This window comes from Mirounga leonina, unplaced genomic scaffold, assembly GCF_011800145.1.
Source record: "Mirounga leonina isolate KUSES-001 unplaced genomic scaffold, KU_Mleo_1.0 Mir_165, whole genome shotgun sequence".
NCBI classification, from domain to species: Eukaryota; Metazoa; Chordata; class Mammalia; order Carnivora; family Phocidae; genus Mirounga; species Mirounga leonina.
In genome coordinates, this window is record NW_023270415.1 from 2,176,031 (window position 1) to 2,199,805 (window position 23,775).

Here is a 23,775-nt window from a genome sequence, read left to right on the forward strand (position 1 = left end):
GGATCCTGTAACATCATGGAGTGTGTATCTGAAAATAACCCCCCTAGGTCTTCCCCAAAGGGACCTAAGGGCCATTCATACACCATGAGATGGGAATACATAGACATTTTGAAGACTTCTGAACAAAAGAGCTGTGTTGAAATTGATTCCCAGGGATCAGAAACATCATTCACGACATCCTTTTTAGAGTGAAAGGTATAGAACCCAGGTCATTAACAGAGCCCTGGCCCAGGTCTGGGTCACACTTGCTCTGTCCACTGGACCTAATGGTCATTTCCTTGATTGACAAAACCACCACATTAGTCATTATACTGTGGTATAGGATTTACTGGTGGGAAAAGCCAAGTGTAAGCCTCCAACACTAGCCCCCCATACACCATGGCTAAGATATTAAACTTTTAAAATTGCATCTTGGGAGGAATGGTTGATACTAATTCTACTTCTAAAGGTACACAGAATATATGAGTGGTGGTGGCCATCATATACCTATTTAGTCTAATTGCCTGGTCCCTATAGAAACCAGCTAGATCCTGTAGGTGACGATGGACTTCCAAAAACCCCCCTGGTTGGGATAAGTCTGGAGAAACCAGGCATAAGCTTCTAGGTGTCCCTTCCCATAGCCTCTCCTGGAACACATTAAATTCCCTCAGTAAAGATGTGACATGTGTGGAGTGTTACCAATCAGGGAAGCCCATCTCAGCCTTGGAGTCCAGGGTTTATATTGAGAGTCAGTCACGTAGAGTCCCAGCATGACTTACTTCAGTTACTGAAACCCCAGACCGTCATAAATCACATTTTTAGAATAAATCCTCTAGACAACTGGTGCAGCTTGGCTCAAGGCCAAAGAAATGCAAAAATACTCCTATGAGATAGAACATTCCAGGAGTTCAGTTCCCAGGAGCCAGCCAAGGGCCAGTCATAAAAATAGGTCTTTCAGGGGAATGTGCCTTCCCCACACAAACATCCTCAGCTTAAGATGCCATCCCTACACAAACATCCCCACACAAACATCCTCAGCTCAGTGGATCATAAAACTCAAAGATGAAGATTTGGGTCAGTCCTCCAGGTAGATCATCTGGACTAGCAGAGGTGCTAGCCAAGAATGAGGGAAACACAGGATGCACAGTAAATTATGGGAGCATAGTTATCTGATGTAACATAAGTCCAGCTGCCCTGTCAGGAATTATACTTCATTCCACTCACCTTCCTTTTGTAGCTTTCCCAAGAAAAGAAGCCCCAAACAGGATGAACTTACTCCTGAAAGCACTTGATTCAAGCAATGTAAGCATGGCTTCTGGGGACCTGGCTGTGCTGCCCACGTTCCATTTAGGACAAAGGTGCTTGTTCCCAACAATCATGACTTCTTACTTGCTGACAGGTTGCGGCTGTCCCCCAAGGATCTTTGTCAACTGAAAGCACTCACCCTTCCACTGGCATGTGTCCCCCTGGGGCAGCCCACATTCAAAGACTCATTGATGTATAGGGGGAAAGGCCTGGTGCCTTGCCTCAGTTAGGAACATCATCATATTTTCTTCATGAAATCAGCTCATGCAAGGTCACAGGTCACCTCTTCTCACTGCTCCCCTTCCATTCTTTTGTGTTTTTTGGGGGTCGTGGGGAGAGAAGTATCTAGTAAAACTGTATGCAGATCTATCTGTTTTCCTGAAAATGGAGCCTAAGACACCTAGAGTCAGATCATCAGGTACTCCATGCATTCAGATTAGGATCTTTGTACATATCAAAATAAGTAGCCTCCTCATATTTAGATTTGGGATTTGTGGGAAATGGAAGTGATTAGATTAGGGCAAAAAAAAAAAATGATGTTTAGGAGCTGATCTGAATTTAAAAGGAATCTAAAATTTAAAAAAAGAATCCCATGAAATTTTTTTTTTCTTTTTTTGGCTCTTACAGATGCTAGGGGAGACATAAAAGAGAAGGTATGTTTATGTCTCCAAACTCTTTCATAGGGCTCCAAGTTGTTGTTATATTGATCATTGCTGAGAGCAGGTACCAAACTCAGCAGGCATAGGTTTCACAAGCTGGAAATACTGACTTAGATAATTATGAATATTTATCTATGCCTCAAATCATAAAATGAAGAGAAAATTGAAATGAAATCCTTCTAGCGTATTTATTACTTTCAGTGTATTTGCTTAACTAAATATCTCAGCATTTAGGAAGATAAAGGCATTTGATGAAGTAATTGTCATGAATTTCCTCACAAGCTCTCCAGAATCTGCCCTGCCAGGCCTGGAGAATGTAAGGTGCTGAGCCTTGGGGAGTTCTGCCAGCTATTATGCTCACTTAGATGAGCATAATAGCTTCTTACCACAAGAAGGAAAATGCTGACAGCAATTTGGAAACTGGCAACTAAGAGATTGCCTGAAGAGGCAATCTCCTGAAGAGATTGCCTACTGAGAAATGGTCTTTGCACCAACCAAGAAAGGCAGCCATCTTCTTCTGTCTACGATTAGTGCTGAGGAAGGATCTGGTTGCTGCCCTCACAGATTTGGCTATCACAGATGATACTCACCTGCCCAGTGGTTTTGCAGACGGTGGGGCAGAACCTCAAGAATCAAGACCAGTGCTTATTAATTAGTGATAAGTCAGTGTTTTTACACTGTGACTAATGTTTGGAGACTGATCAGGGAAAATGTGGGCCAAAGGTAAAAAAGGATAAAGATTGGGGCTGATTTTTTTTAATGTTTGACTATATGTATAACTGGCAACTGACTCATTATCCCACCCAGCAGTTACACAGACATGAAGTCATTGAACTTAATTCTCCTTTGCTTCAAGGGATCGGGGAAAATAGTGAAAAGAAAGACTTGTAGGTCAAGTAAACAGGGTAAATTAGAGCAGGTGGTGGGGGTGAGATTGCCCTAGTGGAAGAAAGTGCCTAAAACTGCTCAATAAAGCCAATTGCATGTCAGGAATAGAGACAATGGAGCATGCTGGTGACCTCAGCCTTTATACCTGTTAGTCCAGCGTCTGAGGACCCATTCTGTTTGAGGGATCCAGCACTCTGTACCACTCACTACAGAAGTCAGAGTGATTTTATTGGTTAAGGTGCAGTATAAGTTGAATAACAGTAACAAGATACAATGACTAAGAAGATAATTTTATTTCATTCTAATGTAAGAACTGTTGTGCCACCCTATGAGTTGTGACCCTTACCCCTGCACAATAAGTCCAGTCACATTTTACTGGCTCACACCAATTCCTAGCTACAAGGGAAGCTGAGAAATGTAGTCTCCAGTTAGGTGGACTATGCCCCATAAATATTAAAAAGAAAAGGAGAGAATAGATTCTGAAGTACAGTTAGCAATTTTTGCTGCAAGGATACATTGTCTATATGCAACGTGATCTGAGCACATGACCTAAACTTAGTCAATAAGGTCAGTTCCACTGGGCGCTTTGGATTGGAGGATTAGTCACAACTGAAAGAAGACCTCTTATCATATTCTGCCTGGGTGTGACTTGAGTGGGTGCTTCCCTGCTCAAGTGTATTTAGTTCCTGCTACATTCTAAGCCTGATTCCTTCTGGGTGGCTTCCCAGCAGTGCAATAGCTCTTAGGACAGTGTGAGCAATGTTGCATAGTATGAGTTGAGAAATAGGATTTGTTGGGAAAGTTTATAAGCAAAGGGTCAGCAAGAGAAGGTATTCCTAGCCCCAAACTCTCATTATCCCTGTAAGAGGTACTCAGGGTGAGGATTTTCTGGTAAACATGCTGTAGTACTTCTTTCTAGCAGCTCTCCCTTCTTAGGGAGTAGGAACCACTTTCTCATGCACAACTAAACACTGCTTGTTAGCAGGCAGAATGGATTTGCAATGTTCACTTTTTAAGGACTTATTGGGCACTGGACTTTGTCCAGAAAAGGCAGCAGCTGCTGGGATGTGCACCTATGACAATTTTAGCCCCTTGAGCCACGGAATGAAGCTCAATGTGGTCACACCTCCTGCTGCACCCCCCACTCAGGTGTTTCATTGACCAAACTACTCCATGTCAGCTCCCAGGATCTCACTGGCTGGTCTTGTTTTACAGACCACACCTCTCTATGTTTCCTATTGATTTTACGAACTGACCACTATTCTCCCAATAAATCGTTTCTCTGCTTCTAGAAGGAATCGGTTTCTGTTTTGTACAGCCATGATAACTGACTGATAGACCATATGTAATTCAGAGAAATATAAAATTTAAACAAACAATTGAATTATATATTTTAGGACTGGATTGGATTTAAAATAAGGTAAATTATTATTATTTCCATTTTATCTATCAGTTGTGTAGGCCAAGAGATATTCAGTGACTACTTATTGGTAATTTTTCCCATAAAAATATGAAATGAAACAGTATTTTAATGCAATCAGTCATGCCTTTTAAAACACCTGTTACACATATTTGTTTGTAGCATTAGTTATTAAGCATAGAGTTATTAAGCATAGAATAATCTATGCTTAATACAGCATGTTTATTGGTCTGGATATTACTACATATTTAAAATCCCTGACATGTTGTGTGCACACTCAGATATTATGTGACTGCAGATTGGAATTAGATATAGACAATTTAAGCCTTCCAGAATGGTCAGATATTGATCTCATACTATATACTTGGTAAATTGTCTGTGACAGCACAGAGTCATGATAAATTATCTATAAGCTTAACCATTTTTCTTGTCATAAATTTCCATGCTCTACAAAACAACAATCTGATACCTATTTACTACTTCATTCAATGTCAATAAAATTAGAAGGACTAATAGTTATCTTAAATCTGATAAATAGATTGCCTTTCACAAAGGTTGCAGTTGACTTTAATTAGTACTTATTTTTTTCTTAAATCTATTTTTCTCTCTTTTTTTGCCACTTCAATAGTTTTATTTTTTATTATGTTATGTTAATCACCATATATTACATCACTAGTTTTTGATGTAGTGTTCCATGATTCATTGATTGCGTATAACACCCAGTGCTCCATTCAATACGTGCCCTCTTTAATACCCATCACCAGGCTAACCCATCCCCCCACCCCCTCCACTCTAGAACCCTCAGTTTGTTTCCTGAGATTAAGAATTCCTCATATCAGTGAGATCATATGATACGTGTCTTTCTCTGATTGACTATCTTGCTCAGCATAATACCCTCCAGTTCCATCCATGTTGTTGCAAATTGCAAGATTTCATTCCATTTGATGGCTGCATAATATTTCATTGTATATATATACCACTTCTTTATCCATTCATCTGTTGATGGACATCTTGGCTCTTTCTATATTTTGGCTATTGTGGATAGTGCTGCTATAAACATCGGGTGCACGTACCCCTTCGGATCCCTACTTTTGTATCTTTGGGGTAAATATCCAGTAGTGCAATTGCTGGGTCATAGGGTAGCTCTATTTTCAACTTTTTGAGGAACCTCCATACTGTTTTCCAGAGTGGCTGCACCAGCTTGCATTCCCACCAACAGTGTAGGAGGGTTCCCCTTTCTCTGCATCCCCACCAACATCTGTCATTTCCTGACTTGTTAATTTTAGCCATTCTGACTGGTGTGAGATGGTATCTCATTGAGGTTTTGATTTGGATTTCCTTGATGCCGAGTGATGTTGAGCTCTTTTTCATGTGTCTGTTAGCCACTTGGATGTCTTCTTTGGAAAAATGTCTATTCATGTCTTCTGCCCATTTCTTCATTGGATCATTTGTTCTTTGGGTGTTGAGTTTAAGAAGTTCTTTATAGATTTTGGGTACTAGTCCTTTATCTGATATGTCATTCGTAAATATCTTCTCCCATTCTGTCGGTTGTCTTTTGGTTTTCTTGACTGTTTCCTTTGCTGTGCAGAAGCTTTTTATCTTGATGAAGTCCCAATAGTTCATTTTTGCCCTTGCTTCCCTTGCTTTTGGCAATGCTTCTAGGAAGAAGTTGCTGCGGCTGAGGTCGAAGAGGTTACTGCCTGTGTTCTCCTTTAGGATTTTGATGGACTCCTGTCTCACATTTAGGTCTTTCAGCCATTTTGAGTCTATTTTTGTGTGTGGTGTAAGGAAATGGTCCAGTTTCTTTCTTCTGCATGTGGCTATTCAATTTTCCCAACACCATTTGTTGAAGAGACTGTCTTTTTTCTACTGGACATTGTTTCCTGCTTTGTCGAAGATTAGTTGACCATAGACTTGAGGGTCCATTTCTGGGCTCTCGATCCTGTTCCATTGATGTATGTGTCTGTTTTTGTGCCAGTACCATACTGTCTTGATGATGACAGCTTTGTAATAGAGCTTGAAGTCCGGAACTGTGATGCCACCAGCTTTGCTCTTCTTTTTCAACATTCTTCTGGCTATTCGGGGTCTTTTCTGGTTCCATACAAATTTTAGGATTATTTGTTCCATTTCTTTGAAAAAAGTGGATGGTCTTTTGATAGGGATTGCATTGAATGTGTAGATTGCTCTAGGTAGCATTGACATCTTCACAATATTTGTTGTTCCAATCCATGAGCATGGAACATTTTTCCATTTCTTTGTGTCTTCCTCAATTTCTTTCATGAGTATTTTATACTTTTCTGAGTACAGATTCTTTGCCTCTTTGGTTAGATTTATTCCTAGGTATCTTATGGTTTTGGGGTGCAATTGTAAATGGGATTGACTCTTTAATTTCTCTTTCTTTTGTCTTGTTGTTGGTGTATAGGAATGCCACTGATCTGTGCATTGATTTTATATCCTGCCACTTTACTGAATTCCTGTATGAGTTCTAGCAGTTTTGGGGTGAAGTCCTTTGGGTTTTCTACATAAAGTATCATATCATCTGCAAAGAGTGAGAGTTTGACTTCTTCTTTGCTGATTCGGATATCTTTTATATCTTTTTGTTGTCTGATTCCTGTGACTAGGACTTCTAATACTATGTTGAAGAGTAGTGGTGGTAGTGGAAATCCCTGCCATGTTTCTGACCTTAGGGGAAAGCTCTCAGTTTTTGCACATTGAGAATCATATTCACTGTGGGTTTTTCAGAGATGGCTTTTAAGATATTGAGGTATGTAACCTCTATCACTATACTCTGAAGAGTTTTCATCAAGAAAGAATGCTGTACTTTGTCAAACGCCTTTTCTGCATCTATTGAGAGGATCATATGGTTCTTGTTCTTTCTTTTATTAATGTATTGTATCACATTGATTGATCTGCAGATGTTGAACCAACCTTGCAGCCCAGGAATAAATCCTATTTGGTCATGGTGAATAATCCTTTTAACAATAATAGGATTTACTGTACTGTTGGATCCTATTGGCTAGTATTTTGGTGAGAATTTTTGCATCCATGTTCATCAGGGATATTGGTGTGTAATTCTCCTTTTTGATGGCGTCTTTGTCTGGTGTTGGGATCAAGGTAATGGTGGCCTCATAAAATGAGTTTGGAAGTTTTCCTTCCATTTCTATTTTCTGGAACAGTTTCAGAAGAATAGGTATTAATTCTTCTTTAAATGTTTGGTAGAATTCCCCTGGGAAGCCATCTGGCCCTGGGCTCCTGTTTTTTGGGAGATTTTTGATGACTGCTTCAATTTCCTTAGTGGTTATATGTCTGTTCAGGTTTTCTATTTCTTCCTGGTTCAGTTTTGGTAGTTTATACATCTCTAGGAATGCACCTATTTCTTCCAGATTACCTAATTTGCTGGCATATAGTTGCTCATATGTTCTTATAATGTTTGTATTTCTTTGGTGTTGGTTGTGATCTCTCCTCTTTCATTCATGATTTTATTGATTTGGGTCATTTCTCTTTTCTTTTTTATAAGTCTGGCCAGGGGTTTATCAATCTTGTTAATTCTTTCAAAGAACCAGCTCCTAGTTTCGTTGATCTGTTCTACTGTTCTTTTGGTTTCTATTTCATTGATTTCTGCTCTGATCTTTATTATTTCTCTTCTCCTGCTGGGTTTAGGCTTTATTTTTAGGCTTAGTTCTTTCTGCAGCTCCTTTAGGTGTAGGGTTATGTTGTGTATTTGAGACCTTCTTGTTTCTTGAGAAAGGCTTGTATTGCTATATACTTTCCTCGTAGACTGCCTTTACTGCATCCCAAAGATTTGGAACAGTTGTGTTTTCATTTTCATTTGTTTCTATGATTTTTTTTAAAATTGTTCTTTAATTTCCTGGTTGACTCATTCATTCTTTAGTAGGCTGCTCTTTAGCCTCTATGTATTTGAGTTCTTTCCTACTTTCCTCTTGTGATTGAGTTCTAGCTTCAAAGCATTATCTGAAATACGTCTGAAAATGTGCAGGAACTGATCCCAACTTTTGGTACCGGTTGAGACCTGATTTGTGGCCTAAGATGTGATCTATTCTGGAGAATGTTCCATGGGCACTAGAGAAGAATGTGTATTCTGTTGCTTTGGGAGGAAATGTTCTGAATATATCTGTGAAGTCCATTTGGTCCAGTGTGTCATTTAAAGTCTTTATTTCCTTGTTGATCTTTTGCTTACATGCTCTATTCTTTTCAGTGAGGGGGGTGTTGAAGTACCCTACTATTATTGTATTGTTCATGTGTATCTTTGCTTTTTTTATTAATTGGCTTATATAATTGACTGCTCCCATGTTAAGGGCATAGAGATTTACAATTGTTAGATCTTGTTGGATAGACCCTTTAAGTAGGATATAGTGTCCTTCCTCATCTCTTATTATAGTCTTTCATTTAAAATCTAATTTATCTGATATAAGGATTGCCACCCCAGCTTTCTTTTGGTGTCCATTAGCATGGTAAATTGTTTTCCACCACCTCACTTTCAATCTGGAAGTGTCTTTGGGTCTGAAATGAGTCTCTCGCCGACAGCATATCAATGGGTCTTGTTTTTTAATCCAGTCTGATAGCCTGTGTCTTTTGATTGGGGCATTTAGCCCATTTACATTCAGGGTAACTATTGAAAGATATGAATTTAGTGCCATTGTACCTTCTGTAAGGTGACTGTTACTGTATAATGTCTGTGTTCCTTTCCGGTCTATGTTGCTTTTAGGCTCTCTCTTTGCTTAGAGGTTTCAAGATTTCTTGTAGGGTTGGTTTCGTGTTTGCAAATTCCTTTAATTTTTGTTTGTCCTTGAAGCTTTTTATTTCTCCTTCTATTTTCAATGACAGCTTAGCTGGATATAGTATTCTTGGCTGCATATTTTTAGTGCTCTGAATATATCATGCCAGTCCTTTCTGGCATGCTAGGTCTCTGTGGATAGATCTGTTGCCAATCCAATATTTCTACCATTGTAGGTTACAAATCTCTTCTCCCAAGCTGCTTTCAGGATTTTCTCTTTGTCTCTGAGACTCGTAAGTTTTAGTATTAGATGTCAGGGCGTTGACCTATTTTTATTGATTTTGAGGGGGGTTCTCTGTGCCTCTTGGATTTTGATGTCTGTTTCCTTCCCCAAATTAGGGAACTTCTCTGCTATAATTTGCTCCAATATACCTTCTCCCCCCCTCTCTCTTTCTTTTTTTTCTGGGATCCCAATTATTCTAATATTGTTTCATCTGCTGGTATCATTTATCCCTGAATTCTGCCCTTGTGATCCAGTAGTTGTTTATCTCTCTTTTTCTCAGCTTCTTTATTTTCCATCAGATGGCCTTCTATATCCCTAATTCTCTCTTCTGCCTCATTTATCCTAGCAGTTAGGGCCTCCATTTTAGATTTGACCTCATTAGTATCCTTTTTGAATTCGACTTGGTTAGATTTTAGTTCTTTTATTTCCCCAGAAATGGTGTCTCTGATATCGTCCATGCATTTTTCAAGCCCAGCTAGTATTTTTATAATCTTCATTCTGAACTCTAGATCTGACATCGTACTAATGTCCATAGTAGCTGTCGCTACTGCCTCTTGTTCTTTTTTTTGAGGTGATTTTTTCTGTCTTGTCATTTTGTCCAGAGGACAATAGATGAATGAGAGAACAAAATGCTAACAGTGTAACAATGACCCCAGAAAAATATACACTAAACAAATCAGAAGAGACCTGAAACTGGGGGAAAAGAAAGGGAAAGAAAAAAAAAAAAAAGAAAAAGGTTAAAAAAAAAAAAAAAGAAGAATACGATCAAATATGATCAGGCTGGTGAATAGATCAGTGCCACACACTAGATTTTGGGCATATTTTGGTCTGTTAGAAGAAACTGCCTCCCAAAATTTTAAAGAAAGAAAAGCTTATATATGTACAAAAATAAGGGTAAATATGATGATGGGATGGAATATGACTGTAAAGATTTAATAAAATTAAATTTTATTATAAAAGATTTTATAAAAGGAATTGATAAGAAATTGGTTGAAAAAAGAAAGAAGAGAAATTAAAAATTTAAAAAAAAAAGGAAAGAATGTGATCAGGCAGGAGACTAGAACAAAGCCATACACTAGAGATTTAGGGTATATTTTAGTCTTTTAGAAGAAACTGTATCTCTAAGTTTTAATGAGAGAACAACTTATATATATATATATATATATATATACCAAAAATAAGGTTAACTACTATGAAGGGATAGAATATGACTTTTCCAGAAAGTGGTCGCTTTTCTGTTCAGAGAGTTGCTGCTATTCTTTTCTTCAATCTCCTGTTGAGTTCGTAGGTGTTCAGAATGGTTTGATCCCTATCTAGCTGAATTCTATCTTCCTTTTTTGAGGCATCAATTAGCAGCATCTTTCAAGTGTCTGAACAGAAATTTGTGAATGACAGCTCCATTTTCCATGCTGGTTTGTAGTGGGTCCTCAGAGTTGGGCAGGCACCCTCTTATTATAATCAAAGAGAAATGTTAGCATAACTTAAATCTAGGACAAATAGCTCAATGAAAATATGGTTATAACCAATTTTAATACTTAGATATAAAAAAAAAAAAAACATGAGTCAGAAAATAATTGGGTGAAAATTAGTCTCATTATGTCACAGTTATAGCATGGAAATCTGAGTCCTGTTATGGTATTTAAATTAGTAGCCAAGGATGTAATCCTTATTACCATGCACAGGAAGAATATGTTGGTTTTGTCAGATATTTAGAACAAGGACTTCTATATGTATCAGGTTTTGTGCTGGGTATTGCTAAAGCAAAAATGAATAGAGTATTTTCTGCCTTTGGAGAACTCACATACTAATGTGTGACAGAAACAATACCTTTATAAAATGTGAGTAGTGTTATAATAGAAAAATATAAAAACTAGAGTCAGGTAGGTAAAACCTTGATACCACTAACCTGGAGAGGGAGGAGTGGTGTAGTGAATGGATGTGTTACAGAGGGGGGGAAAACAATGCAAGTTATCTCCCACTCAAAATGAACCTGAAAACACACATTCCAAAACTTATAAAGAAATCTAATGGTAAGAAAGGCAACCAATAGATCAATAATTGTGGCAGAAAGCATATATGTAAAATTAGGAAAAAATAAAACAGCTAAAGGGTGCTTATAAGATGAAGCAGAACAGCAAGTTGAAAATAAAGGAAACCAAAAAGATACACCTTTCTATTACTTACTTTCTATTACTTGCTGCAATCTTAATATTAGACCAGCTGGAACCTGGGGAAAAAGAAAAAAAAATCCAAGGAAAATTAAATTACCAAGTTGTCTAAAACATCAGTGCTGATACAGAAAGATGAAAACAAAGATCTACCAAGAAAATACTACAATCATGACTTTGTGTGCACCTATTCACATAGCTTCAAAACATAAGAAACTAAAAACGATAGTATTCAATGATGTAATCATACTAGAAACTGGTACATCAAGCAGTAACATGTTAGTAAGTATGAAATTTAACAAAGTTAAGTAACAATCTAAAGGACATATATAAAATAATGACTATATACTCTATTTTCAACTTTTTGAGGAACCTCCACACTGTTTTCCATAGTGGCTGTACCAGCTTGCATTCCCACCAACAGTGTAAAAGGGTTCCCCTTTCTCTGCATCCTTGACAACATTTGCCCTTTCCTGAGTGGTTAATTTTAGCCATTCTGACTGGTGTGAGGTAGTATCTCATTGTGGCTTTCATTTGGATTACCCTGATGCCGAGTGATGTTGATCATTTTTTCATGTGTCTGTTGGCCATTGGATGTCTTCTTTGCAGAAATGTCTGTTGATGTCTTCTGCCCATTTATTGACTGGATTATTTGTTCTTTGGGGGTTGAGTTTCAGAAATTCTTTACAGATTTTGGATACTAGACCCTTATCTGATAAGACATTTGCAAATATCTTCTCCCATTCTATTGGTAGTCTTTTGGTTTCATCGACTGTTTTCTTTGCTGTACAAAAGCTTTTTATCTTGATGAAGTCCCAATATTCATTTTTAGTTTTGTTTCCCTTGCCTTTGAAGATGTGTCTAGCAAGAAGTCACTGCAGCTGAGGTCGAAGAGGTTACTGCCTGTGTTCTCTAGGATTTTGATGGATTCCTATTTCACATTTAGGTCTTTCATCCATGAGTCTATTTGTGTTTATGATGTAAAGAAATGGTCCAGTTTCATTCTTCTGCATGTGGCTGTCCAATTTTCCCAACACCATTTGTTGAAGAGACTGTCCTTTTTCCATTGGATATTCATTCCTGCTTTGTTGAAGATGAGTTGACCATAGAGTTGAGGGTCCATTTCTGGGTTCTGTATTCTGTTCCACTGGTCTGTTTTTGTGCCAGTACCATACTGTCTTGATGATTACAGCTTTGAATAGAGCTTGAAGTCTGGGATTGTGATGCCACCAGTTTTGCTTTTTTGGTCAACATTCCTCTGGCTATGCGGGGTCTTTTCTGGTTCCATACAAATTTTAGGATTATTTGTTCCAGCTCTGTGAAAAAAAGTTGATGGTATTTTTATAGGGGTTGCATTGAATGTATAGATCACTCTAGGTAGCGTAGACATTTTAACAATATTTGTTCTTCCAATCCATGAGCATGGAACATTTTTCCATTTCTTTGTGTCTTCCTCAGTTTCTTTCATGAGCGTTCTATCGTTTTCTGAGTACAGATCCTTTGCCTCTTTGGTTAGGTTTATTCCTAGGTATCTTATGGTTTTTGGTGCTACCCTACCACCCAGCAATTGTACTACTAGGGATTTACCCCAAGGGTACAAATGTAGTGATCCAAAAGGGCACCTGCACCCCAATGTTTATGGCAGCAGTGTCCAAAATAGCCAAAATATGGGAAGAGCCCAGATGTCCATTGACAGATGAATGGATAAAGAAAGTGTGATATATCTATCTATCTATAGATAGATAGATAGATAGATAGATAGATAGATAGATATAGATATAGATAGATAGATAGATAGATAGATAGATAGATAGATAGATATACCTACACACACACACACACACACACATACACACACACGGTGGAATACTACTCAGCCATCAAAAAAGTGAAATCTTGCCATTTGCAATGACATGGATGGAACTAGAGGATATTATGCTAAGCAAAATAAGTCAATCAGAGAAAGACAATCATCATATGATATCACTCATATGTGGAATTTAAAAAACAAAACAGAGGATCATAGGGGAAGAGAGGAAAAATAAACAAGACAAAACCAGAAAGGTAGAGAAATCATAAGAGACTCTTAATCATAGGAAACAAACTGAGGGTTACTGGAAGGGAGGAGGAGGGGGGGATAGGGTAACTGGGTGATGGATATTAAGGAGAGCATGGATGTAATGAGCACTGGGTACTATATAAGACTGATGAATCACTGACCTCTACCTCTGAAACTAATAATACATTATGTGTTAATTAATTGAATTTAAATTAAAAATAATATAAATGCAATTTAAATGTTTTTCTAAAAATGTAAATTAAAAAATGCAAAAATAAAAATTATTTTAAATGTAAAAAAATAAAATAAAATGACTATATGCAGTAAATGGAGAATATTTACTACTCTCAAATACACAGAAAGCTATTTCCAAAAACACTTTTAAAGAATGAATAAAAATGAAACATTTTCTCTTGACAATACAGGTTTAGAAATAAACTAAAAGATATCTTTAAAGATTTATATATTTGGAAAAAGAAAAGCATCTTTAATTCAAATATTCAAGAAAAGTCATAATGGCAGTTAACAAAATAGTTTGAAATAAATGACAATAAGAATAATCCTAAAGTAAGTAAAAGGAAAAACAATAAAACAATACAGAAAATAAGGAAATATAAAATCAAGAAACAAAGAGAAGAACAAATAGTTCTTTGACAGATCTAATATAATAGGGAAACCCCTAACAAAACTAATCAAGACAAGAGAAAAGCATAAGTAAATAACACTTGCAACGTAAAGGAGCCATAACCAGGTGCACTAAGTAGTTAGAAAGAACCACGATGGCATACTAAAATCAATGTTTTGAATATATTTGAAACTAGCTGACATAAGTAATTTTGTGTGGTTTAAGCTGGTAAAACCAATAGCTACTAAATAAATTGAAACGGGGTGGAACCATGATTTGATTCATGACAAACTGAGTCTATAAAATGGCAAAACAGTTCACATTAATAGATGTTACAAAAATAGAATTTAAATCTAGCTTTTGAATCAATAAATAATATGGATACAATATCACGAAGTCACTAATTTCCCCTCATTGCCCATGATTGCCCCATCTGTCTTTTATCATTCTCACTGGAATTTCTAACTCGCCGTCCATAAATTTCTGTAGTGTATGTCCTTTCCCATAGGGCTTCAGTAATTCACAGAGCTCTTCCTCCTGAGCTCTTCCTGTGGCTCTGCTTTGTATCATTGTGTTTGTGGTTATGACCAGTTCCCTCAGCTGGCTTGCAGCCTGGCTGCAGTGACCCCCCTGCCCCCGCAACCCCCACGGAACCTAGCGCGGTGCTTTCCCCAGTGTGAGATCATAGGGAAGGCTGAGGGGATGCGTGGTCATCACCTTCCACCCTGCAGAAACCAGCAGTCATAAGACATGACCTTACAGAGTCCGTCCCTGCTGCCTGTAGCCCTGGTTGGCACTCTGACATGCTGAAGGGCAGACAGGCAAAGAGCTTCACCTCCCTCTGTTGTGCCCACAGCTCAGGTTTCAGCCTTCTAAATATAAGGTGTGCTCAGGGGTCCCAGAGCACAACCTCATTCACTGCAGAGTGCTCCTGGCCTGTAGAACTCGGTCCCTCCTGGATCACGTCCACACTTTGAGTGTGTGTTTTCTGAGGAAAGCTTAGAACACGTTTGTTTAAAAGAACAAATTGGAGAAAACAAATAGGTGAGAAACTATATCATGGCTGTGTTAACACTTTTTCTCCGACTGACCTTTAGGTTTACTTCAGCTGGAACAAGTTGTGGGCATTGTTTGTAGTTGGATAGTTGGATATATTTTTTTCTTGCTTTTCCAAATAAATATACACATTGATTGCATTTTTTTGGTTTATTGTAGTATATCTGATTACAATTTTGTGTAAGCTTTTCAATTCTTTCTATTGTATATTTATTACATGGTAAATTATGCTGCTTTGCAAAAAATATATGTGTATATTTTTTTCCATATATGTGTGTGTATATATATATATATATATATGTATATAGAAACAGAAAAGGAAACTCCATGCAATTAACAACCTCTCTTTCCCTGTCACTGTTCCCAGATTGCTGTTCGCAGTCTCTCTGGCTCTTGTTCACAGGGAAAACAATGGCATCAGTGCCTTCCATTGGTTGCCTGCTGGCCAAAAATCAGTATTATCGAAGTAAGTTGTTATCATCACTAGAGTACTATATTCCTAGAGAATGTGACTTGAGGTGATGTTTGGGAGATATTATTAACCTACATATCGTGTCCTGGTCAGAACTTAAGGGACAAGACTTGACAATTGTCTGTGACAGTGAAGAAAATAGGAATAGAACTCATTCAGACCTCTTTTAATCAATATAGTTAAGGCTTATCTCTTTGTTTTAACTATGTTATATCATATTGATGAAACCATTAACACTTATAAATAAGTGAAAATAAGCTTACATTTCATAATTATGTTTTAATTTCATGTATCTTGCATTTAATGAGATACTATTAAAAGCTGATAATTTTACGTAAAGAAAATGCTATTTATTTCTTACAAAAGAAGGGATAACATGACTGTTTCAAGGATTCTTTAATTTCCATTTTTTCTTGGATAATAGGTCAGCTTCTATTTGCCAGTTTTATTTTTATTTATCTATCCACCTGTGAATATTCATAGCTGAATAAAAAGTTGTAGCTTCTTAAAGAAAATTTGGAAATTTCATAGAATGAAACAATCATTCAGAAACAAATTATCATATATTGAAAATATGCCCACATGTCGAAAATTCTAATTTCAAGTTTTCTTTGTAGATAAAAGTTGGGAATGTCTATTGATTTATTCTTTTTATAAAATTGTTAAACTATTTTCATTTACTTAGTGTTATTATATCCATAGAAGTTGTTTTTATATTCTGATAATTTAAAAGACTTACAGGTTTAAAATACAAGTATGATAAAACAAAATAAAATGTTTATTCTTTAAAAATAATTCCTTTATTTCTAAATTTGTAACTTTTGTAGAATATTTAAATATATGCACATGTCATATTTCTAATGTAATACAATAATATTCATTCTTGATTTTGTACTAAGATTTTGAATTTGGTGATATTTATGTTTTAAATTCTACATCTATATCTATGGAGAGAGACAGAGTTGTCCACCATGGAAAGAAATATATCTTATTAATAGAAAATGTAAGAGTGTGCTAGGAGACCATTGCTCTTCCAAGTAGCTCTCTTCCAGTCTTGGTCCGGTGGTTGGCATGGCCCACAGAAATCAGCAAGAACTTGCCCACCAGAAAAACGTGAAGAAATCCCATGAAATTAGGAAGGGAAAAAGAAAGGAGGGTAGCTTGACTACCTCTCAGAGAAAGCAGAGGGACTCTGAAATAATGCAGCAAAAACAGAAGACAGCTAATGAGAAGAATGATGACTATTTGGAAAACCTGGGTGCTATTTGCCAACTAGGTGTATCATAAGCTCTATGATCAAAATTTTGTGGAGCAAACAGTCATATATTATGACATATCTTTTAAAAATTATCTTAAACTTAAAAAAAAGAACATGTAATATGCGTTTTTCCAAAAGACTTTTTAATTGACAATTTAATCCATTTTTCAATTCATGAAGTCATGATCTAGGAGTTTCAAACCATGCTACCTTGCTAGTTGGGAGTTTATGCATAAACAATATGTCTGTGTTTGTTTGCCCATTATTTATTTGTTTATTGATTCTCATTTGTTTCCTACAGAGGCCAGTATTTCTTCAGTTAGCTCTTTAACTGATTCTGTTAACATCATACCTGATGACAAATCCCAACAAGGTATTTGGTTTATTTCTTATCAGCATCACCCTCATTATTTTCTTTGTTTCTAATCTTCCAAATGTGTTTGAGAAGGGGGTAATATGACTTTTATTTGATAGGGTTACCAAAAGTGGAAGAATCCAGCTGGTGGTTTAAATCCTTTTTCCGTTCTGAACCTGTGCTTTCAGTTGTGAGAGGAAAAGATCTGTCTGCTAGTGGGTATGTTTTAGTTTTTCTCTCATAAAGATATTTCCTTATCAGAATGAAACAATATAGGTAGTAATTACTATGTTAAACATAAGGGATAAAACACAGTTGTTTCTTGAGGGTGGTGAAGGCTTTAATATAAAGCATACTTGAGGGATTGAGATGGAGAAGACATTTGCTCCCCCATTTTGTAAATTATCAGTCAAATCATGAGCACTCTTTCTAATTCTGTCACTAAAGAGAAATTGAAAGTCACGTGCCAATATTTATCATTGTTTGGGGGAAATGGATTGGGAATCAGAGGCAAAGTTCTAAATTTGTTTTTCCAGTACTTTCAGGAAACAAATAACAATTATCTACTCTAATAAAAGGAAACATGGCTCCTTGGAAAAATAGCCAGCTCCAGGACAGGGAAGGGAAAGAAAGAAAAAAAAAAAAGCCTGGACCATCTTATGGTGTGAAAGAGAAAGAAAAGCTCAAAAAGTGATGGAGATATGTCAAAATGACATAGGACCCAAATGGCCAAATCTGGGACAATTTCAGCAACAAAATAATGACAGTAACAGATAATTGCCCATTGAATAAAATAAAACCTGTTAATTATTATTGATATAAATAAATGAATAAACAAATGAGAGAGAAGGGAAAGCTCTTTATTGCAGTATTCTAATAAATGTAGAAGGAATGATGGAAATAGAGAATTACCACTTCACATATATTACAGTAATAATTGTTCCAGGCAAGGATTATCAATGGGTGCTAAAATAAATGGGGACAAGTATGAGAAATGAGTTTTTCTCAGAGTGTCTCCCCGTAAATATTTATTAATTAAACGGGGAAAATAGTAATTTTCCAATGGAGAAAACTATCAGATACCATCCTAACAAAAACAAACAGAAAACAATTATTTAGGCCCTAGACAACCTACTTTAGTCCCATTCTGGCTTTGATTGGCCTCTGTATGGTGCCAATTACTACATAGAAGACTGTATTGGTGGATTTTCATACAAGCGTTTCTACATATTTTGAACCCTAACACACTGAATAGCACAGTTGTTATTCTAATGGTTTCTAAAGTACTTATTTTGTTTTTTTAGACACTTAACCAATGACTAGTTACTAAGTAAAATAAAAAGAATAAATAATAATGGATTGCATAGATCCTAATGTTAAAACATAACATAAAACGATGTTTTTTTTTAATTTTATTATGTTATGTTAATCACCATACATTACGTCATTAGTTTTTGATGTAGTGATCCATGAGCACTGAGTGTTATATGAAAACATAAGGGCTTTAATGAATTTTTTACATATATAAATTTGAAATAGAATCAATTAAATATGGATACCTTTAAAAATCAAAGAGAAAAAAATCAAAGTGAGGTTAATTCTTGAAAACATGTATTCTTTATCAAGTATATTAGTTTGAGTTATCTAGGTAACTTTCACTTATTTTTCACTTTACTTTGACTATAAAGACAACTTACAGCTAAACGTTTTTCAGCTAACTATTTGTGTATGACGGTTCAATGAACATTGTTGTAATAGCTAATTATTTTATACAGCACTAATAGTTGACAATCAAGAAGATTCTACCTGCCGAGGTGCTATGTTTGTGAACCACACTTTTTAGTACTAAGCTATTCCAGATGACCTTTCTTCATTATAAGAAGACAGAAACCTGCTGGAGAACCCATTTATGAGATAAGATCTCTGCAGCCACCCATCCAGCAGAAGATTAGGCATTTCCCTCATTACACAGACTGTTGCTGCAAGTGACATCAGCAGCATGGAGAATATTGGAAAAGTATGCCTTTGAAAACATGTGCCTTTTTAAAATAGTAAGAGTCTTCAAATGTAATGATTTGTATGAAGTAGCTTTTTCTATACACATTATTTTTCAAAAAGTTTTCAAAAGTTTCTAATTGATATTTTCAGAAAATTGTCAGGCTCTCTATATGCCTGTTGAATGATTTATGATACCTAAAAAGTGAAACATTGATACCTAAGAATGGTTTAAAGGTCATCGATTTCAGAAATGTAGAGAGCAGTTGCAAAATTGTATTTTTAATCATGAGCATTGGAAATAAAATACATCCCCATAAATATATTACCTGTTAAAATATATTCCTGTATAATGTACAGGAATACATTATACATTATATTATATTCCTATATAATTTGTTATTTGTAGACTTTAAAATTCATGATTTTAAAAAATATTTAACAATATAAAATAATCTATATATGGTGTGATTTTAATTGTGCTAGATATGTATGTATTCATAATAACAGACTGAGAAGAAATACACCAAAATGGTAATCGTGACTATTTCTGGAGAAAGAATTATGGATGATTTTCATTTTCTTCTTTATCTTTTTTTCTGTATCTTTTCAAATTTTCTAATATGATGTTTTTGTGTATAATTAGAAAATAATAGATGTTGTAATAAAAAGAAGCACTGGACACATTCTGTGAGCCAACATACATTGGCTAGAATATTCCCTTCTTTCCTCAATATGGGGTAGATAGTACTAAATGAGTTTCAGTTGAAAAGTTTCTGTATACTGCTTGCAAGTATTTTTCAATTAAGATATAAGGCTTTCAAAATTAGGGATGGTGAATTCACTCAGGTTGATGTCACTAGTCTTATGTGACTATTGTTGCATTAAACATCCAGGAGAACACACATGGTTGTTAGTAAGGCTGTCTTCTTACCCAGCTGTATCAGGACTAACCATTTACAGTGATGGACACAACTGACCAATTATTTACTACTCTTTCCAAATGGGACATACGTTCCTTCAATTTTGTGTTTTTCTATCACTTTGCCGTCAGTGAAGACACTCATATATCATGTTGGCCCAATAGTACATCATTATTTACATGCTGCTGCTCTTCTGGTGGTTGTTTGCATTTATACTTTTAATAAATTTGTAGAGGCTGATTAAATTTTTGGACTATATATCTCATTTGGCTTTAACATAAAATTAAATTACAGTGATGGAAGACTTTTTTTTCCTAAAGTGAGAGAAAAATATGATGAAACAAATATGGTAAATTATGGGAGGTTTTGTTTTTCTCTTTAAGATTATCAACAAATTCCTTTTTCTTAGCCACTTGGTATATGTGTGAACAGATTGCTTGTTTAGGTTATTTGTTGTGTTTCCCCAAATAGGTTATCAAGTTGATATTTACTTTGTTTACTCACAAAGATAGGATTTATTAAATTATACCTTTTCCCTATGTATTTGTATATTTTGAATGTGTCAAAAGTATTGCTTTTATAGTAGTTTAGACTAGTGTTACTGTTGATGAAAGTTATTGTTTAAAGTAGTTGGATTTTACATAAGATTTTTAGTCAAACATAATGAGCATAAATAGAATTTTAGAGTGGCTAATACACACATATATATATGTGAGACTAGATGATGGATGGATGACTAGATAGATGGATGATAGATGATAGATGATAGATGATAGATGATAGGTAGATAGATGTATCGATAGATGATAGATGATAGGGATCCTGAAAAAAATATATAAGGAATCTTTCAGAAAAGTAATGTTAAAGTGAATTTTTAAAAAATTGGAAGGATTCTTGTGTGCTATCCCAGAATTTGTACAGAGTGAGGATGATATAAAGAGAGAACAAAATGTCTTCTAGATAAATTCTAGTTAATTGCTTCTAATGTAGTTTTCCTATAGTTCAGACACTTTGGGGCTGCATTTAAAAAGTACTTCACACATATATCTCAGCATAACTGTGTTATTTTAGTTCAAACATCCCCTGCCTGGCTTTGTTGCCTATTGGCTAGATAACAAATAGCGGAGGCTAAATATATTACAGGGGTGCCATAACTCCATATGACTTGAGATGTGCTATATAATCACTCTAATTTAATATTATGAAATGTTATTAGACTTGGCTGGGCTGTCTGTAGTAAATGCAACTAAGTTTTGACTATTTCTGCTCAGGTTCTGTGAAATTATATGTTAAGGTTCCACTAATTTTTTGAGATATGATTTTTTTTAAAGATTTTATTTGTCAGAGAGGGAGCACACACAAGCAGGGAGAGCGGCAGACAGAGGGAGAAGCAGGCTCCTTCGCCCAATGTGGGACTCAATCCCAAGACCCTGGGATCATGACCTGAGCCAAAAGCAGAAGCTTAACTGACTGAGCCATCCAGGTGTCCTGAAATATGATTTTGATAGCAGGTTCCCAGTTATTGAACCCACATTTTTTATAGATAAAACCACCAACAGCCAATTCATCAATTCTCACTAGAGTCAAAGTCCTCTAGCTGGATTTTAGGCCTACTTGGTGCTTTATAGATTATGCAGAAGTTTAGGTTGTAGGAAATAAAATTCAGGTATTCCATTTGCCTATTAAAAAGTGATAATGGAAAATAATTGTTTAAGTCAAATGGAGTAGCTAAACTTCTCACTCATAGAAATTAAAAAAATGTAGGGTCATAATTTATCCATCCTCCCAATGACATCCTCCAAAAGAACATGCCAAAACCCAGCTCATGATCGGCTAGCTCACAATATCTCCTTGTTTTTTCTCCTTTCTCAGAAAATGGTGACACATTCATCAGCTCAAATAAGTTTGTTATCTGTGATATTTGTCTTTATATTCAAGCCAACACCAAGTCCTTTTGATTTTATTTTTTATATATTTTTTTGATCTACCTACCTATTTGCTTTCCCACAAGCACTACCTGAACCCAGACTTTTATCATTTCTCCTGAGGAAAATGGCCATGACATCCTAAATGGTCTACTGCACCATTTTTTAGATCTCTCCAATTGAATGTCTTCTACAGATCAATCATAATCATCTTAACAAAACACAGATTTGATTATACTCCCCTGTGAGCACACACACACACACCAACACACTAGCACACCCACAATATTCAATAATTCCATTATACTCAGGTTAAACTCACAACTCACACAAATCTCCACACAAATCAAGCCCATGCAGATCTCCATAATCTATTCTTCTATCTCCCTTTCCAAAGTGTCTGTGTTCCAGCTGTGTCAGCTCTCTTTCAGTTTCTCATATGCATCAGGCTTCTCTCCTGTCATGTAGTCTTTCCACAGGCTGTTTCCTCAGCTTGGACTCTCTTCACTTAATTAATGTCTACTCATCTTTTAAATGTTGGCTCAAAATCTCTTCCTCAGAGAAAACTTCTATCTACTTAATAAATTAGATTTTTCATTACAGTCTCTCATAACCCATTTTCTCTCCTCTCTAGCTCTTGTCACAGTTATAATCTTACATTTGTTTGCCTAGGTGTTTGTTTTCTCTGCTGCACTATAATACACTTTCCCCACTGTGTCATAAACTACATGAGGGCAAGGATCAGGTCTGCTCTACTCAACATTTTATACCCAGCTTCTGACATATCAACAGATATTTGTCAAAAGAATGACAATGGTTCTTTAGCTAGAGCTGGCCCCTCTCTCAAAAAGTGTTATGTTTTGGCAAAGAAGAGTAAACACTAAATCAATAAAGACAACCTTTCCCAACAGTGCAAGCACTGTAAAGGAAATGATGTACTTCAGTTGGAGAGTGATCGAGGTAAGACAAAGGTTGAGGAAGGGCTGCTTGAACTGGTGTAGTTAGGAAAGCCTCACTGAGAAGTGGGCAAGGACTGAATCCTAAAAGAGGGGAAGCAGCCAGTTTTGTGAAAAACACTCTAGTCAGAAAAAATAGGCAGTGCAATTTACCACGTTCTACATAGTATATCTAGTTTCCTGTTACACTATTTTCAAGAGACAGCTGCTTTAGAAGAATTTGGTATTTTCTAGAAATAGCTGCTTTAGGAGAATTTGGTATTTTTTATATAGGGGTCAAATTGTCTACTGTGTTTCTTTCCAACTAAAACTAGGATAAGAAATGGTCTGGTCAGGTTTGGGGTTATGTACTTTTTTTTTTCCTTTTTTTTTTTTAAGATTATTTATTTATTTATTTGACAAAGGGAGACACAGCAAGAGAGAGAACACAAGCGGGGGGAGTGGGAGAGGGAGAAGCAAGAAGCAAGCTTCCCACTAAGCAAGGAGCTGGACGTGGGGCCTGATCCCAGGACCATGGGCTCATGACCTGAGTGGAAAGCAGAAATTTAACTGACTGAGCCACCCAGGCACCCCTGTACTTTTTTCTTAAAATCCCTCAGTGTGACCTATAAATTGTCCAAAATCACACTGCATAGCAACATTCATGTAAAGTCACCAGACGTCTCCCACAGCTCTTCTGAATGCCTTGAATCCTGCGGGGCACAGCCTCATGAG

At 36.2% G+C, this 23,775-nt stretch overlaps 2 protein-coding genes across 3 annotated transcripts; both read left to right on the plus strand.

Moving 5' to 3' along the window:
* The first annotated feature begins 15,008 nt into the window (after positions 1–15,008).
* On the plus strand, positions 15,009–20,721 carry PPDPFL (pancreatic progenitor cell differentiation and proliferation factor like). Of its 2 annotated transcripts, none has more exons than XM_035011132.1 (5): positions 15,009–15,165; positions 15,545–15,643; positions 17,209–17,280; positions 17,382–17,477; positions 19,038–20,721. In XM_035011132.1, the coding sequence occupies exons 2-5, from the start codon at positions 15,589–15,591 to the stop codon at positions 19,103–19,105; spliced, it is 291 nt and encodes a 96-aa protein (XP_034867023.1). In that variant the 5' UTR covers positions 15,009–15,165; positions 15,545–15,588; the 3' UTR covers positions 19,106–20,721. The 2 variants fall into 2 exon arrangements, with proteins under 2 accessions (XP_034867023.1, XP_034867024.1); XM_035011133.1 differs by having other exon boundaries at positions 15,016–15,165; positions 17,382–17,481.
* LOC118014808 (small EDRK-rich factor 1-like) lies at positions 16,619–17,195 on the plus strand. Its single transcript, XM_035011134.1, has one exon. The coding sequence runs from the start codon at positions 16,721–16,723 to the stop codon at positions 16,934–16,936; it is 216 nt and encodes a 71-aa protein (XP_034867025.1). The 5' UTR covers positions 16,619–16,720; the 3' UTR covers positions 16,937–17,195.
* Positions 20,722–23,775: the final 3,054 nt, after the last annotated feature.

Excerpts from the sequence above, each read along its gene's own strand:
- LOC118014808 (XM_035011134.1), top strand. The coding sequence starts at position 16,721 with ATGGCCCACAGAAATCAGCAAGAACTTGCCCACCAGAAAAACGTGAAG.
- PPDPFL (XM_035011132.1), top strand. The coding sequence starts at position 15,589 with ATGGCATCAGTGCCTTCCATTGGTTGCCTGCTGGCCAAAAATCAGTAT. Across the intron at positions 15,644-17,208 it reads CAAAAATCAGTATTATCGAA|AGGCCAGTATTTCTTCAGTT; the intron begins GTAAGTTGTTAT and ends TGTTTCCTACAG. Across the intron at positions 17,478-19,037 it reads AGGAAAAGATCTGTCTGCTA|CACTAATAGTTGACAATCAA; the intron begins GTGGGTATGTTT and ends TATTTTATACAG.